Source organism: Colias croceus, chromosome 3 (genome assembly GCF_905220415.1).
Source record: "Colias croceus chromosome 3, ilColCroc2.1".
Taxonomy (NCBI): Eukaryota; Metazoa; Arthropoda; class Insecta; order Lepidoptera; family Pieridae; genus Colias; species Colias croceus.
The window spans coordinates 9,712,545-9,729,329 of NC_059539.1; the positions used below are offsets into that span (position 1 = coordinate 9,712,545).

A 16,785-nucleotide genomic window follows, 5' to 3' on the forward strand; every position below is an offset into this window, starting at 1 on the left:
AATTTTGGAAATTAACAAATTGAGGTGATGTTTGCATTTTATTTGGAAATATATCTTACTCTTTGCTATCAGAATATCATTCAGAATAATTATTTTAAATGCATAATTATCATATATTTATGTAGACGTTGTTGCCTGACATTTTTCGGGAGTATTTTTATTAGCAATGGATAAGGTGGCGGTTTCAGAAATACTCCCAATTCGTCGGCAATCTGTAACATGTTAATACCGAACAATTAATTAATAATTATTATCGTCATTCTGAAAATTATTTATTATTAATATTAATATTGTATTACATCTATCGTCTTAATCTTATTTATCATTTTAAAATTGTAAGTTCCTAACTAGCTAGCTTCTCAATGAAAACTAACACTTTTTGGAATAACAGTTGCTTATGTATTTGGACATATATATTGATATTTTTGAGAAATTGTTAGGATTAAAAGTAGAGATTTTTGAATGACGTAATTGTTATATGTGCGTATACGCACGTAAGCTACGTACGTCCGATACACACCTACATGTGTCATGCAATACTAATACCACGTGCCTTAGCTACACGGCCCATACCCATATCATGTAGGCATATTATTATGTTATGTATCGATAGTTATATTGTACATATGTTTTGAAATAAACCAATATTTTATGGATTTTTTAAGGAATTTGTATATTGTAAAGATAATTATTAATTTTATCATATAATTATTAATGCCTAGCTAATAAGTGCTACATTTGTGAAAAATAAATAACATTTTAAAAATAAGTTTTTTATTTCTAAAGCATTAATTAAAAAGCAATCACAATTAAAAATATTAATTAACAATATTGAATCATCTTTTTTCTATATAATGCAATACATTCAATATATCTATTAAATAATAAAAGCTGTTTTGACTTTATCAATAGAACAATAATTTATTTCCATTTATGCTTAATATAATAAATAACAATTTTATCACCCAACAACTACATTTGATATTTTAATAATTAGATCTCATTACATTAAAATTATACATAGATAAATAATAACAATATCCATATATTTTTGTGACAATTATTTGAAATACTAGAATATTTGGTGCGTGTGTGATGTGCGACGATTAGTTGTGATTAAAACAGTCCCACAGATTTCTTGATATCCTTTTGTTTCCAAGTCGGCAAAGTTCGAAATTCGCTGTACGGCATGTGGAATGTTGAAACGAAGTCATCGTGCGTGAGGTAAAGCTAGAAACGGTAAAAAATATATGCAGTATATTTTAAGACATTAGTACCACAGTCAGCACCTAAATGGCTTTATAATTTATTGGTAGGTAAAATTTTTTGTAACCACTTTGTAACTGTCTAGTTTCCGATATTAATTTCCGTTAATAACACATTCTAATACAACGAAAAAAAGATGTATGTACATTTCACTTTTTAAATTTGTTTTATAAGTGGAACCGAGCTAGATGCTGATTCAATAGGACATTTGTGATTAAATAACTGTACCTGTATCATCAAATCATATGTTAGGTAACTTTTAAGCGTTGTTTTAAAGCGCAAAATGTATAGTAATAGGCAGTAATAGGTAATGCTTATAATTTTACCTCTTTAGTGAGTGGGTCAACATCCAGCGGCATGTGTTCTTTCGGCCCGCGAAGAACTGAAAGCGGGTACTTTTCGTGCTGGTCGAATTGATTCTCAGTGTTACCGTTTTGTAGGGCGCTATTTCCATTTTGCACTATCGCTTTTCCTTCTAAAGCGCTGACTATTGCACTAAATGTTTTATGACCCTGGAAAACAATTTAGAATTTGGATATTTTCTAAAAAATTAATCTTGTGTGAGTTGATTGTTTGTTATAAAATCTTTTATTACCTTCCACATAGAATTCTTCCAATGTGGAAAGAATCCGGTAAAATTGGGTGGCTCTCGACCTTGGCTGAGGACGAATATTGGTGTTTCCAGATCGCGGGCTGCTGGATCTATTGAAACAAAATTATTTACGAATAAATTAAAGATGAATTTTTCATATAACATTAAAGCTGTATTTTTCACATACATTTTACAATAATTTTTTTAGGTAAATTCGAAAACTGTCAGATATTGTATTTCTCAAAAATTGCCTTGTAGTGTCGTTATTTTTTGCAATGTGCATTTAAAACATAACTACATTTTTGTTATGTTTGATTCATAATGGATAAAAGTAATGCTAAGCTTTTTTTCATGATCACAACAATAATTACCATTATTCAAGTACGCCAGACCGATGTTCCTAGCGTCGTCCTTAGCGCGCACGCAGGAGTGCGCCCCGAGCCACACGAACACGGCCGCGTGCACGTCCAGCACCGTCGCCATCTCGGGCGCCAGGTCGTATTGGCTGAACGACACTATCTCTTCGACTGGAATATCCAAATATATAAATACGCAAACAGATTTAGTTTCATTTCTTATCTTTAATGTACTTAACTACTTACCAGACCTATTATGTGCGCCAAATATTAAAGTGGATCGGTTCAAATGTAGTTACATCATATTTTTTGCATGTTATTTAACATCATCATCTATCATTTTACAAAATGCAACTGAACAAATTTTCAATTTATGGTTTAACCGAACATAAATAACACAAAATTTAATTCAGATGAAAGAGGATTTCTTACAAGAATAATGTGCCGGTGGGCAAATCGAGACGTAAAAGAGGCGTGGTGGTAAAGGTCGCTGCATTTCTTTCAGTGGTGACGCTACCAATAAATGACGCCTCTCTCCCAAAGCAGCCCAGAAATCTGGTTTTTCTTTTCCTACAAAAAATAAGTTATTGTAGATATTTACGTGCTTTATGCTATTTATATTTTATAGTTTCTGTTATTCGATTTAATGAACTACAATTATTACGAAATTTAAGTTAACTGTTTTACATGCTTTATTTCTGGAAATCTCAAGAAATAAGTTAAATAATTATGGATTGTCTTTCTTTACATCGTACAAGATCAACCATACAATCAGATAAATACTGAATATAACTACGTTAAATCAGTCAGAGCAAACTTATAATATTATTAACAACACTATACCCTTGACGACGCGGTTGGCGCAGTGGTAAAGTAACTGCCTACTGAGCCGACGGTTCCGGGTTCGATCCCCGGTCAGGGCAAATATTTGTGTGATGAACTCAATTATTTGTTCTTGGGTCTGGGTGTTATTATCTATATATGTATTAAATATTATATTTATCGTCGCCTAGTACCCACAACACAAGCCTTAATTGAGCTTACTGTGGGACTAGGTCGATTTGTGTAATAATGTCCTATAATATATTTATTTATATTTATATTTATACCCTGCATCACAAGCACATGCTCCGCGGCGGCCATGTTCTTAGCGACCTCCCGTTCATCCCCAGTGGCGGTGGCCGCGCACCACACCCACACGCGCGCGCCCTCCCGCACCACGTAGCACGCACCACGCGCGATCCCAGCCCCACACACCTCCACACCACGGGCCTCGCGCGCGTACTGCCCGGATACTTGGATGAGAGCGCGTGGTGGTGGGATCACGCGACGGCCGCTGGCTGGAGAGTCAGAATAATGTATTAGATGAAGAAAATTGTATTTGTATGATGATTTGATGAATGAGTCTTATGAGAAGGTGATGAAGGCTTTGGTTTGCAATACGCTTCCTTGCATGTATGGTACCTACTTAGACAATAGTAACTTTGTACCTTATAATTACGGTACCGGGTACGGTACCATTATGATTATGTTATGGTTATAATAGGATTCTGTGAAGGTAGCAGTGCAAAATAAAAGTTATTTTATTAAGAGAAATATTCCTTACGATCATAATTAGTAGCGCTGCCACAATAAGTCACCATTCGTCCTTTGAATATTTGAAGAAAATGTGCTGGTTCTTTGCCTTGATAAACCCAAGCCTGTAAAGAGATGGGCATTATTTATTCTAGATCGATATTATTTACATCATTTAAATTATTATTTATCTGAATAATATAACATTACCTGAATGGGAAGACGCCCTAGTTTTATATAGAGGTCTCTGGCTTCCTTTGCACCCAAATTCCTCAGATCATTTGGCGAAGAGCCACCCTGAAATAAAACGGTATCGAGGTCAGACGTAACCCCATTGTGAGAAATAGTATGCTATATGCATAATATTTATGGTTCATTCTATACATAGAGTCATAACAGTTTGGACGTAAAAGAACATTTTATCAAAGTTCAGCTAGAATTCGTTTATGATGCTTCCATAGGAGTCAAAATTATTGATTCATGGTAGTATGATTAATGTTTTATGTTTGGATTTTAAAAGAGGACGTGTTTTATTTAAATAAGTTAGTTAGTCAATAAAATTATCTGATTGCGATAAATGCTATCTTTTCTTTTTAATCTTAATATATATAAATCTCGTGTCACAATGTTTGTCCTCAATGGACTCCTAAACCACTCAACCGATTATAATAAAATTCGCACACCATGTGCAGTTCGATCCAACTTGAGAGATAGGATAGTTTAAATCTCAAATCGTTTTAAGGAAAGCGGGCGAAGCCGCGGGCGGTAAGCTAGTATTACTATAAAAATAATGTTATTACCATCCAGTAATACAAAATAGTTTGATCGCCGGTAGGAGCGTGGTAGGTGTACAGCGCGATGTAGCAGTCTCGGTCGTAGAACACCGCCTGCTGCGGCCGCTCCAGCTCTTGCAGCGCGCTTCGCTCGCGTTCGCACTCCTCTTCGCGTCGCACACGCCACATTCGTAAGGCTCCTGAGCCGTCGTCTGGTACCTGGGCCTATACAATAATATTGTTATTATTTCGGTAAAAAAAGATTGTATCTAACGGCATTCATTTTTGAATATTCTGCATTATTGCATTCAAATGCTTTATAGATAAGAACATTTTATAGAGCAGAAGAAATTCTATTGCTTAGGTGGGATCACGGGTGTCCGAGAGGCTAGCGTTGCCCCGGTTTGCAATAAGATGCGGGTTCGAAGCCCGGTTCGTGATAGATTTTTATTATATTCCTTAAAGACAATCATCGTATTAAAATAGTTGATAGAAAATATTTTAAAAATTACAGCTAAATTAATTTACTTACCTCAGCTGCTAACCACGCATTGGTGGATAGGCTAACGGCATCAAGTTTCGTAGTAGCAGCGCGAGCGGCCCGCAGTCTCACATCCCGTCTTGAATCACACCAGTTCCACTCATGAAATAACGCCGCGAATTCTAATGGTTCCCGACCAGACACAGTCACTGAGACGGGACCAGAGTAGCGTCGCGCACGAGCCAACCCACGGGCTGCGGCTAATGCGCCGCGGCTGTGCGGTTTCGGTGCGTTTAAGCCAACCCATCCCCATACCCCACGAGATCCTGCGTCTACTATGTATATGTTCTGCAAATTATCGTAAAAATGTTATTAGATAATCCAGCTAACGTTTCACAAATAATATTTAATTAGCATTAACAGAACTCACATCTTCATTTAAATCAGCCTTGTGAAGTGGAGCACGTTTAATTTCTTCCAAACGGGCAGCTGGTTTCTGTGAAGGTACAGTAACGGTAACCGCTCTTGGAGGTTGTGTAACTTTATAAAGTCGAGCTGGACGAGGAGGGTCTTGTCCTAGAGCAACTGGTTTTACAGATCGGGCACGGAGATCCAGCATAGCGTCTAAAAGATTTTTGTCTGCGGCTGGTAGCGTCTGCTCGTATCCGTCGTGAGCTATTGTGATTCGACGGGTCATCATGCCTTTGTCCGCGCCGCGTGCCATTCTATACGCGATCTATTGAAATATTACAGAACTTAGAAATATATAAACGAAACATAATTAATAATTCAAATTATAAAAAATATAAGACTGCGATAAGTTCAATTAAGGGTTGGATGAGCATCAAATACCTTAGCACCAAACATCTTCTCAATAAGATTAGCAGCTCGTCCTAACCACAATACAATGAGAGATGACGTGTCCAGTACGAAGACCCCATCGGAGGAGAGGTGAGCCCAAGACACCGGTTCCAGCTGCAACAGTACTGGTCTGCGTCCGCGGACTCGGTATAGCCGACCTCCTCCATTTACGTTACCAGAGCTATTACAGAGGATTCTGAAAATAAAATGCGCATTTAACAATTACACACATTATATCTATTTCACTTTATACCTCTATGCAACTGAATAAATTTATTGATTTTGAAGATAATTTATTATGACATTGAAGATAAATTATAAAAAAAATTATATACAATTTAATATTCATTAATTTTTATTTATTAAGAGACAGAAGTCAAATTAGGTATTAGGCTTGGTGCTATTTGTACGAGTTTTGCATTAATGGATCTTAAGCTACATAAATCGCTAACCTTATACCGTCGCGGAAATAAGACAGTAGTCTCGGCGACTCCTTGGTAGCGGTCTCCCGGTGGGTGACCAGTGGAGCTGCGACGTGCGTGGCGAGCTGGCTCGCGCGGCGCAGCGCCAGCGGACCCAGCCCGCAGCGCTCGCCCGCCCACGTGTGGACGTGACGCTCAGCGCATTCGCTATTGCCATTCTCCTTTATTTCCCGCCGCTAACGTGTTAAACGGAATAATCAACAATATGCTCATGTTCACAGTAAAATTTCGAGGATGAAATTATGGTTCATGTGTCCCAATTGAATGTTTCCAAAATGTAGTTTCAGGCATAGCGATTGCTAATTATTTTACTTTCTAACTATTATTTCTTCTTATATACAAAATTCTAAACACATAATTATTTTAATTGTGGATTCGATGTCGGTTCGTCAAATTGCAGCACCACTATCATCAATAGTTTCTTGGAAATATTATGTTTTTTATTACCTACTACCTATCTACCTGTTCAATGTTTTTTGCAATGCAACGAATATCTGAATAGATGCTCACTTTCACGTACAAAATAATAATGTGGTTCTTGTGAAATGCATTGAGCGTAGGTATTCTTCTTTTCGAAATATCTAAGAGAGGCAAGGTTCAATTTACACTTTTATCGAGCTTTCTAATCATTTTATTATAAGAAAACAAAATAATCATGTCGATTTTATCAAAATACTTCCTCCTATTTTGTGTTAAATTATTTTTGTCAGAACATTCTCACAATAGAATTCGTCAAGTGCTTTCAATACTTACAATGACATCAGGGCCTGCAGGTTGGCCAGGCAGAGACGCGGAGTACACCAAGTATGCCTCAGTATCGTAAAATGTGCCGTAGTGCGAGCGTGGGAGTAATTCCGTCGCTGATTCCTGAAAACGCAATGATCTATATCTGAAGATTACGAAATACTTACAATGTACTTAATTTCTGTAACGTTACTGTAAGTATTTACTTACAAGCTACGTATTTTATAAGATTCGATATGGTGTAGATGATGTATCGTATATTTACGTCACGTTATAAATAATTATAAAAAGCTCCACGCTTACACACGTTCATTTAAATATGGATGGTTACGACTGTAAAATTTCTGAATTTATTCAGTCCACGTTAATTTAATTTCATATGAAATACAATCTGTATTTATATAAATTATGTTTACATTGTCGGGGCGTTTGTTAACGACCACGGTCCGGTGGTCGTTTCGTTGATTAACATCTATGAATATATTAAAACTGTGTGTAAAATTGCGTTCATACATACACTTTACACACCTAAATAATAGTGGCATGAATATTAATTGGTAAACATTACATAAAGCATTGTTTATTTAGTTATTGTTCGGATGTTCCCAAATAAGTGTTGTGTGAATGTGTTGTTTGTATGTTTGTATTTAGTAGCTGTTTCTATGGTATGTTTCGGGCATATTGATGATCAGCCTTCTGGGCTACCCAGGCTCAAACCTGCATCCAGATTCAAACGGAAACGCATTAATCATTCTGCGGGCTAAATGGTACGAACATGCTACTAATTGCACTAATTAAGTTAAAAATCGTACAGGTATGATGTTTTAAGATTTCTTGTAACATTTAGGTGAAACGGATAACATCTAATTACGATTTATTTATCATAAGCGTGACGAATAAATCTGTTGGTCTAATTTTTTAGCGTGCACTAGGTATAAGCTGATTAAACAGCCGGTCTCGGTCAGCTGAGCCCCTGCATAGCGGTAGATGTGAGAATGAATCACAGTTTCCGTTAGCTTTCATAGCCTCACAAGACTTAGCATTCGCTTCATTTCCTGCGTACGACTTTACAATAGCAGCTTTGTTCTCAGTTTAACGAGAAAATTATATTGCACTGGGACGTAAACAAAGTAGGTTGAATATATTATACATTTTTATATATGTAATAGGTAACTATATTAAAAAGAGTAAGATTAAAGATGGAGAACAATGAGACTTGTAAGCAGAATGCTGCATAGTGCATAGTATCTGCTGTGTAATTATAGCTAATTATATAGTAGGTAACTTGTTTCCACCCTAGCTTTGAATTATCTATTTTTTTCTAACAAAGAGTGACACACAGTGGACCACAAACTAACCGCAATATCCTCATTTTATGCACCGCTCTCCTCATCGAGTTACGGCTATTTGAAACAAGATAAAACCTGCGATATAAACAAACACATGATGGTAGGACACCACAATAGCAAATGCAAACTTTTATCAGATTGAATGTCAACAAGCTGCAATATTTTGTGTGGAAAAACGAAAGTTGCCGAGTGTATTGCAGAGATAAGGCCGGAGACTCGTTGAGACGGTTAATCATACTGTTTGAAATCACGTCGAGATAATGGTCGCATTGCTTGTGGCCACCGCGCGTGCCGTACTCTCGCATGCATCTCGCAATTTATTGCTATATGCTTAATTAACTGTAATACAACTTTCCCTTGGCTTTGTTTATGTAAAGTTTAGTAGGATGCGTCGCATGCATGCTATTTGCATCGTACTTCGTTGAGATCATTTATGTAATGCAACTTGGTCCCCAGGGCCGTCTTAGACTATGCCGGGGCCCTTGGGCACACAAGAATTGGGGGCCCTTTGAAATATAAAGAAATCAAACTAGGTACGCAAATTTTTTCCCACAATTATATATTATGTTTTTGCCCTAAATTGAAACTTAAAGAAGTAATAAGAAAACTTAAAGAAAATTTCTATGTAAAATTTTTGCTCCATTTTTTTATACATTTTACAAAAAAGTTACTTCTGACCAATGTTGTATTATAATATGGTCTTTTGAGGAAACTTTTTTCCTTATTTTTTTTTATATAATTCATTTGAAACGCTGCTGCTGTAATGGCGCTCCAAAGTTGACTTTAATTAAATTTAATTAAGAAATATTTTAAGAATTACTTTTTCAAATTACCTTTCTCTTTGAATTTATATTTTAGGTTTTATGGCACTCAAATGCTTTATAAATAAAATATAAATTCAACAAAAAAGGTCGTGTTCCATCGTTACAATATTGTATTCACTGAAAAGTGCTTCATATTGGTTGAGATGGTTGTTAAATCATCTCAATAGATGGCGTGCGGTGTGTCCCTTAAGACACATAAAACTGAAGGAATAGAATAAATTCGATTGCTCCGGCGGGTCACGAGTGGCTGAGTTGGTCAAGCATCCGCCCCGGAATGGCGCGAAGGATGCGGGTTCGAGTCGGTTCGGTTCTTTATAAATTTATACCTTTCTCTTTTTCAAATTTATCTTTTTAATTTGCATCTGGATTTTTTCTTTCGTAGCCGTTTCATATTGATCAAAATTATTGCGTGCGTTATTAACATAATTTATTCAAAGCCTAGGCAAATGGCAAAAGTCAAAACGCTTGTCATCTATTCGTATAGAAATGGTCCGGTGTGAACAGAGTTCACTAAATTCTAGGACCTTTAAAACTACAAAATTTCATATCCAGCAGAAAATTAGTAAAATTGTTCAAAGGAATAAGGATTACTAAAAATAAAATTCAAAATTAACTGTCATTCCGGTACGTGAATTAAAAAACATATTCCAGGTTATAAATAAATAAAAAAATAGGTGATTTCGCGATTTATACTGAAACGATAAGTTTTATCATAAAATCATTTAGGTGTGAAGTGATTTAAGAAACGTGTGCATATTATAAGGATAGAATGAGTTTATAAATCGTTATATCTTAGAAAATGGTAGGAAGCTACATCTTAGGAAAATAATGTATTGATTCTTTTGTATAAGTAGATAATTTTATGATCTACAATTTGGGTAAAAGTGGTTATATGATAAAACTTACCGTTTCGGTAAAAATCACGAAAAACCTATATCTGTTGACTTTTAGGAAAAAATTTTTTCGTAGTAACAGAAGGTCGGGAAATTTTAATATATTTTTGAAGTGAAACTTCTTTAGGCGCGTTGAGAGTAAAATTTCAAGGTTGCATCATAACAATACCGTAACGTCATGGAGTAATTCAACGATTTTGGTATCTTATAATCTTGCCAAAGAAGTGGGCTATTTAGCACCGAAATAATTTTTCAAATCGGACCAGTAGTTCCCGAGATTAGCGCGTTCAAACAAAAAAACAAACTCTTCAGCTTTATTATATTAAGTATAGATTGTGTTTTTAATAATTTCACCAAATTTCGGCTGGATGGGAATTTTGGTCGTGGTCGTCGTCGTCCTTGGTAGAGTGACCGAAACATTAGCAAAACGTCATAAGCTTATATCAATTAGTATCAATAGTGGATTCTATTCTCTAGCGTTTCTGCCACTTGTCTAGAGGCCCAGAGATTAAAGTTTTGTCACAACGCCCTTGAATGCTATTCTGTAAACTTAGACTTGTTAGTAATTTTCATAAATCTCAAAATGATTCAAGTAAAAATATATTATATTACGTTAATAAGTAAATAAATAATTCGAGTAAATGTCTGAGTAAATATAAAGTTAATTATAATGGTGTTCGAATCACTCGAATTATTCCATGTAATAACCTTGTAATAACATAGATGTTTTGATTCGAATAAATCTGAAAATGATCTGACGTTCTGGCATTAAAAAGCTGTATTGCTTTTTAATAAAATATTTTGAGATTTATGTGAGAAAAATTGTCAGTCCTACATCTCCTCCAGGGGGGCCCCCTGACGATGGGGGGCCCTGGGCACTGGCCCCCTGTGCCCCTATGGTAAAGACGGCACTGTTGGTCCCACAGTCGCGATTACGATCGCAATCATGGCTATTAGAAAGGCTAAATTAGTTGGCTGTTGGAGTGCTATTTCCCGATGAGTACTTTCAACTCGTAATTTTCTTTCTCTAAGCTTTTTCTGTGCCACATAGAATTATTAGTTTTCACAGTAATAAGCACGTATAAATTTAACAATTAAAGTTTGTGTCCACAATAATATTCTAAGCGCTAATTTAGCTTTGTTAGGCTGTTAGATTCTCGTTTCTGAACCGTCGAACTTCTAGGATTGAACGTGATTGAACTTTGTTGAAGGGTTGCAAATTTTAATGAGGCTAGAGAAGTTAGTAAAAAAAAGATATAACTTATACATTGGTACAATATACCAAGATGGCAAAATGTTAAAAAAATTATGAAGGGAACCAATACGCGAATCCGATGTGGATCGCTAGTCTGTTTATAAAAATACACAGCGTAGGTATATATCACAGCTGTATCACAATTTACTCATTAAATTTTAATGTAGGTGAGTCATACTGGTGTTCTAACAAAGAGAATTAATTTTTGTGGCGACTTTCACCGAGTGATCCAGCACAAAGAGCTAATATAACGTTCTTGTTTATTTTTAAGAAGTTTCCCACAGTGCGGCACCGACCATGGCTATAAAAACATGGTAATGATGCCAATGGGCGCAACGGTTTTTAACCTATAGGTATTTAAATAAAATGCAAGCATTAAACTTAAATGTACCGACTCAAACAAATTTATCCATTCTTAAATTTAAAAGCACTCATCATTTTTCAGGTTAAAGTAGGTATAGGTAGTAGGTACCTATTCTTATTTTGCAAAATAAAGGTAACCTGGACATTGACCTAAGAAGGCTAATGATCCTTCGTCACGGCTCCTAAGTTCCATTCAAGCGAAGCTAGACAGACTGATCACGAAAGCACTATCAATATCGTTTATGTCAGTCTTTGTATTATGCTACCAACATAATGATACATAACGAGTTTACACAACAAAAACTAACTTAATTTATATCCACAAAAATCGCTTATCTCATGTTTCAATAAAAAAAATGCGAATTGTATTGTCTGTTACCTAATGAAATTATGTGCAGCCAGGTCAGGTCAATATTTGCAAAAGTTCAGGATTTTCTTTTTTAACAATAATTGCATGTTTTTTTAATACAATACATTTAAGTGCCCCGTTTCGCTAGTGAAAGTTTTGAAGCTTTGCACATAATAAGATTTTGAATGGTTCCTAACCCGCCTTCGGCTGCGCAATGCGTGATCATGATCGTGTCAGTGGGAACCGTGATGACGAGCGTCGTGTATCTATGGTAATTATAATGTAAATCTGCACATTTCGTGTTTTGTTTCAAATATGGTTTGCTGTATTATGCTTAAACAAAGTACAATTAACACAATACATCACAATGGATTCATATCAACATACCTACCTACCTAATATTGAAGCCACGAGAGACACACAAAAAATATGTTGTACAAATACTTACATACATCTAGTAGGTACATAATTATGTAGATACTTGAGTTAGAGACTTAAAGAAGCGGTTTATTTATAGAAAAGTATAATACTAATTATTTAGTTATAAAACTAAAGTTATGAATAAAAATGTGGTACATACCGTGACTCGCCATACTAGGAAGGTGGTGTGATCGCGAGGAACAGTCCTGAATGCTGCATCCACAGGAACTCTGGCCAGACCATTTTCTTCATCCTGCGCCACAATATTTGTTATCACCATTTTGTAACACTAAGTAATATGCAGTACACAAAATAGATTAATTACACATCTAAATTTATTCGTACAACACACATGCTTTACTACCGGCGAAATTACTCAAGATTATGCTCAAGATCGTGTCATTTGACGGTAGGTGTCGTGAGATAATAATTGATAATAACTTACGAGCATAACATACCTATTGACCACATATTGACATTAATAGCTATATTATTTTGTTATTTTACCAGATTGTTGTCTAAAGTTCAACTAGAAAATCAATAATTTATCGAGTTTCGTAATTTGATCTACTTAGCTATTGATAATAATCATTGTGCTGATGAGATACCATCAGAGTAATTCAATACCAGGATAGTGGGAGGACTAATAATTTTAAATGATTTCTAACTCTTTAAAAGTATCAATAAAATATTAAATGGTTTATGTTAATTTGGTGACATTCTAGAATAGGCATCCCTAATGCACTTAAGTGAGTAGGTTATTACTAAGTAGTATTATTACTTAAATCACTAAAATGTAGTTCACATCATTTAGCATTTTTTTCCCACAAGATAGAGAACTATTGTTCTGTGTCTTGAGATTTTTAACTAAATCACAACGGGTCATTTGCTCCGATTTCCTAAAAGAAAACCTATACTATTTCCTTACTAATACATTTTGTTGACTGATACTAATGGTCTCAAATAAAGATTAATTGGAACTATAGCTTACAATAGCCGTTAGCTCACAAAGAATTGAAAGGGTATACCATGACCTCCGTCCATCGTATCTAATAGGTCCAGGGAGTGGCTATATTGCAGACTACTCTAATGTGGAACGCGGAATGACGCCATTCGATTCATCAAGATACAAAATGTATACGAATTCTGTAGATAATCGCGAACAATGGTGAATAATTATGTCAAATTCTATTCAAAAGATAGGCGTGACGCTCTGATTTATCTGATGTGCCATTATGTAAAAATATCAAGGTACTTTTCCGTATTGTATGTTCCTGTGCCTACAAGGTTGGTCAAATTTTTTTTAGCTCATGAAAAACATGTAAGTAGGTACATACCTATTAATGGTGGCAAAGCATATATTTTTTCCTTATATTTTACGGGATGGCAAAAATAAGGGTTTGTATATTATGTAGGTATCTGTAGGTTTCTTAATGTGAACTATCACGGTGTGGATAATAATCCATACAAAAATAAAAAATATTAGAAATAAGATTATGTATGAGGTAAAAGTTAGATAGGTACCTAAGTACTAGTTACCTATTTCATATTTATGCAGAGCTTATGAGACTTCGCGTAATATAAATGATATAAAATCGTATCACGTAATATGTCCGTTTGTTTACCCAAACGAGTGTACGAAAGGGCTCGACCAATTCGGAAGAGTCTCTTAACTATTGAAAGGTAGGTTATGGTAAGGGTTAACTTGGACACTTCTCGTTATTTTTAACATAAAACAATATAATATTGTGATCACTTAAATTAATCCTTTATCAACGATTTCAAAAAGACATAATAGGTACCTACTTAACTAATTGTGTTTTAAAAGCACCGTGCGTGACTTTCTGGGAGCTTAAAGTTCACTTGTTTCGTCTCACTTTTGCCGTCAACCCACACAAATATTATTTTAAAATTTAAACATCCATACCTAAGATTTATCCATACACATTTGATGTAAACATAGGTACGATGTTTTGGTTTGTGATTTCACAAATATTTTTGTTAATAATTTATGTTAATCTAAGTATAGCTATGGCATAAGTGTTATTAATAGACTTCATACTAATTACTTGCTCAGCGCCTATTTCCAGGATATGCATTTTGGCCGCGGTCAGGGAAGACGCGCTTCCATCACCTAAACGCACAATCGTCAAACACAACGCAGTCACTAGCGAAGCACTGAAAGTAACTCAATGCGACCGAACCGTCCATGCACACTTCACAGACTAACCACCGGCGATCGCACGAGAAAAAGAAAATTGTTTCACGCTGACTGCACTTACATATTTTATTAAATAGAGGAATAAATTAAGGCCCGCGAAAGTCTGCCGTGTACGATTGATGGCTGCGGCGATTTTCATCTCACGGTGGCTTCAGTTTTTTAGTTTAATTGTAATTAACAGTAAATAATTATTAATATCTAGAGCAGCTGATGCATAACTTTGATTGCACAGTAGGCTGTTTTTATCTCGAGCTTGATGGATTGTCTCATTAAATTACTTATTTGTGAGCGACTAGTTATAATATTACTGGGGTGTCTCGTTATTAATTTGCTAAACAATGTTCTAGATTTTTTAAGTCACGATGATTATCTTTATCTCTACCACTAGACACGATTTGACCAATTTCGTTGCGAACGAAACAAGTGTGCTAATTACTAGGTACTTTAAGATTTATTTTGAAGTTGGTTAAAAAATATAATATCGATATTATAAAAGATCTAAAGTAAAAGTTATTAAACATCATTGAAAGTAAATGAAGAATCTATCGAACCTGATACGCATCCATCGGTGTTGGTTGCAAGTTACACTTTCCCTAGCGCCGATCGGTTATCAGGCTCGAGGCTCTTGTGCACATGATGCTGCTTCGCTGTGCCACTGGGACTGCTGCGAAATATTTCGTGACCAATTGGTCTGCCAAGTGCCACAGGATGTACGCTCGGACGCGCACTTTGTACCATTCCATACACGTTCACTTTCGTTTGTTGGATACGGGCGATAAAACCATCATGATCTAACACCGAAAAGTGATATCGGATTTCATAACTCAAATTTCAAACGGTGCACGCCAATTTTATATTCGAGACAGAATTTGTATCACGCAATAATTCGATTTAATTGGATTCTGTCTCCGAGGTTCTTGGTAATCATTAAAAATAAAAAGTTTTCTCAATGCTACTATGTTTCATTTTTTTTACACATGAAACATACTTACATCCATACTCACAGGGGCGTATAGCTACTGCGGTATCGTTGTGAGAAAAAATAAAATATGTAATCGTTCTATGATCTATCCCGCAGTGCTCCGCTCCTGTTGGTCTTAGCGTGATATGTTATAATATAGCCTTATAGCCTTACTCGATGAATGAGGTATCTAACACAGGTATCTAACACCGAAATAATTTTTAAAATCGGACCAGTAGTACCTGAGATAAGCGCGTTCAAACAAACAAACTCTGCAGCTTTATAATATTAGTATAGATTAAACACACACAATGACTCAAGGTGTGTATAAAATCTGTGAAAATATCATTAAAAGTGGCAAAAGTTTTTACCCGAAAAATATTTAAAAAGTTAATTATCTTATGCAAACCCAAAATATTATTATTTGCTTTGAATTTTCTTTGAACGTCGCGCGGCAAAAAACGGAATTGCCTACGTAAAATTTTTTGTAAAAACTACTAAACAAAAAATAATCAGAATATAATCCAAAGATAATCCATTTATTACGCCACACCTGTATATCTAGGTACGCTAAAGATATTTCGTCACAGAACTGTGTACCCTACCTATTTCGTTATTTCAGACGTATGTAAAAACCGGCCAAGAGCGAGTCTGACTCGGGGCTCCGGACAAACCTATTTTTTACGATGTTGTAACATTTATACTTTTAGCAATTTTCGCTTTATCTGTGCTATAAAACCTAGCTTCGTAGTTCGCACCATATTTCAAGACCGTGTTCACGGAAAGTATCATGTTGGTTTTGATTCCCTTGCGCATGTCGAAATTTGCAGCACAAACAGGTGTATCTTTTGCTTGCGTTCACGTGTCACAGCTACAAGGGACGACTTGAGTATTCAATATAAATTTCAGCTAGATACGTAGACAGACAGACATATTATGGACAGCAAAGTGATACCTATAAGGGTTCCGTTTTTCCTTGTGAGATACGAAACATGTTTGGAACTCTAATAAATAAAAATA

At 35.5% G+C, this 16,785-nt stretch overlaps 1 protein-coding gene across 4 annotated transcripts; it reads right to left on the reverse strand.

Annotated features, from left to right (window-relative positions):
• Positions 1–757: 757 nt before the first annotated feature.
• On the reverse strand, positions 758–15,462 carry LOC123705777 (villin-like protein quail). Of its 4 annotated transcripts, none has more exons than XM_045654784.1 (16): positions 15,356–15,462; positions 12,744–12,836; positions 7,140–7,253; positions 6,357–6,562; positions 5,896–6,100; positions 5,474–5,779; positions 5,095–5,391; positions 4,590–4,787; positions 4,000–4,086; positions 3,821–3,914; positions 3,324–3,554; positions 2,647–2,784; positions 2,230–2,385; positions 1,862–1,968; positions 1,593–1,778; positions 758–1,230 (listed from the first exon to the last, which is right to left on the reverse strand). In XM_045654784.1, the coding sequence occupies exons 1-16, from the start codon at positions 15,368–15,370 to the stop codon at positions 1,117–1,119; spliced, it is 2,547 nt and encodes an 848-aa protein (XP_045510740.1). In that variant the 5' UTR covers positions 15,371–15,462; the 3' UTR covers positions 758–1,116. The 4 variants fall into 4 exon arrangements, with proteins under 4 accessions (XP_045510740.1, XP_045510738.1, XP_045510739.1 ...); XM_045654782.1 differs by lacking the exon at positions 15,356–15,462 and adding an exon at positions 14,866–14,958; XM_045654783.1 differs by lacking the exon at positions 15,356–15,462 and adding an exon at positions 14,653–14,801.
• Between the last annotated feature and the right edge of the window lie 1,323 nt (positions 15,463–16,785).